Source organism: Condylura cristata, unplaced genomic scaffold, assembly GCF_000260355.1.
Source record: "Condylura cristata isolate star-nosed mole 26May11 unplaced genomic scaffold, ConCri1.0 scaffold00034, whole genome shotgun sequence".
Classification (NCBI taxonomy): domain Eukaryota; kingdom Metazoa; phylum Chordata; class Mammalia; order Eulipotyphla; family Talpidae; genus Condylura; species Condylura cristata.
The window spans coordinates 2,568,379-2,569,341 of record NW_004567135.1 but is presented as its reverse complement, the minus strand read 5'-3'; the positions used below and the strand labels follow the sequence as shown (position 1 = coordinate 2,569,341).

Genomic DNA, 963 nt, shown 5'->3' with positions numbered 1-963 from the left:
GCCCCCGGCTGCGCCCCGACGGCCTGTCCCTCCCGCAGCTCCGCGGCCGGGCACCTGCACCCTGCAGTGCTTCAACGGGGGCAGCTGCTTCCTGAACGCCCGGAGGCAGCCCAAGTGCCGCTGCCAGCCCCGCTACTCCGGCGACAAGTGCGAGCAGGACCAGTGCTGGGGGCACTGCCGCAACGGGGGCACCTGCGCCGCCTCCCCCTCCGGTACGGCCCCGCCCCCGCCCGGGTCCCGTGCACACCCGCTGCCGCCGGGGCGGGCGCCCGGCCCCCGGCTCACGCGCGCTCCCCCCCAGGCATGCCCACGTGCCGCTGCCCCACGGGCTTCACGGGCCCCAGGTGCACCCAGCAGGTGTGTGCGGGCTACTGCGCCAACAACGGCACCTGCAGCGTCAACCAGGGCAACCAGCCCCAGTGCCGCTGCCCGCCCGGCTTCCTGGGTGACCGCTGCCAGTTCCGTGAGTGTGCCTGCGCCGGGGTGCGGGTGGGCTGCGGTGCGGGGGCACGCCCGGGCACCCCGCGCCGCCCAGCCGAGGGCCGGCCTCCCCAGGGAGGAGGGGCCCTCGCCTCAGGACCCCTCAGGCCAAAGCAGTGCCCCATCGGGGTGCTCAGGGTGGCCTGCCCCCCAGAGTCTGGCCCGGGGCAGCAGAGGCCAGAGCGGGCGGCGGGAGGCACCCCGGGACGGGTCCCTCAGCTGCCGCGGCCCCAGAGGACCTTGGGGGGCGGCACTCGAGGCAGCGGCCGCCCCCCACACAGGGCAGTGCTCCGACTACTGCGAGAACTCGGGCACCTGCCAGATGGCCGCCGACGGCTCCCGGCAGTGCCGCTGCTCCGCCTACTTCGAGGGGCCCCGGTGCCAGGCGAACAAGTGCAGCCGCTGCCTGGGCGGCACCTGTGTGGTCAACAAGCAGAATGGGGAGGTCACCTGCAAGTGAGTGCCCGCCCGCCCGCCCGCCCT

The 963-nt window shown here is 75.9% G+C and overlaps 1 protein-coding gene across 1 annotated transcript in view; it reads left to right on the top strand.

Annotated features, from left to right (window-relative positions):
• Nucleotides 1–963, top strand: part of LRP1 (low density lipoprotein receptor-related protein 1) — a 66,782-nt gene that overhangs the window by 63,749 nt on the left and 2,070 nt on the right. Inside the window, exons 64-66 of the mRNA XM_012732281.1 lie at nucleotides 30–212; nucleotides 302–463; nucleotides 762–936. Of these exons, the coding sequence (XP_012587735.1) occupies nucleotides 30–212; nucleotides 302–463; nucleotides 762–936 (520 nt within the window). The remainder of the gene's footprint in view (nucleotides 1–29; nucleotides 213–301; nucleotides 464–761; nucleotides 937–963) is intronic.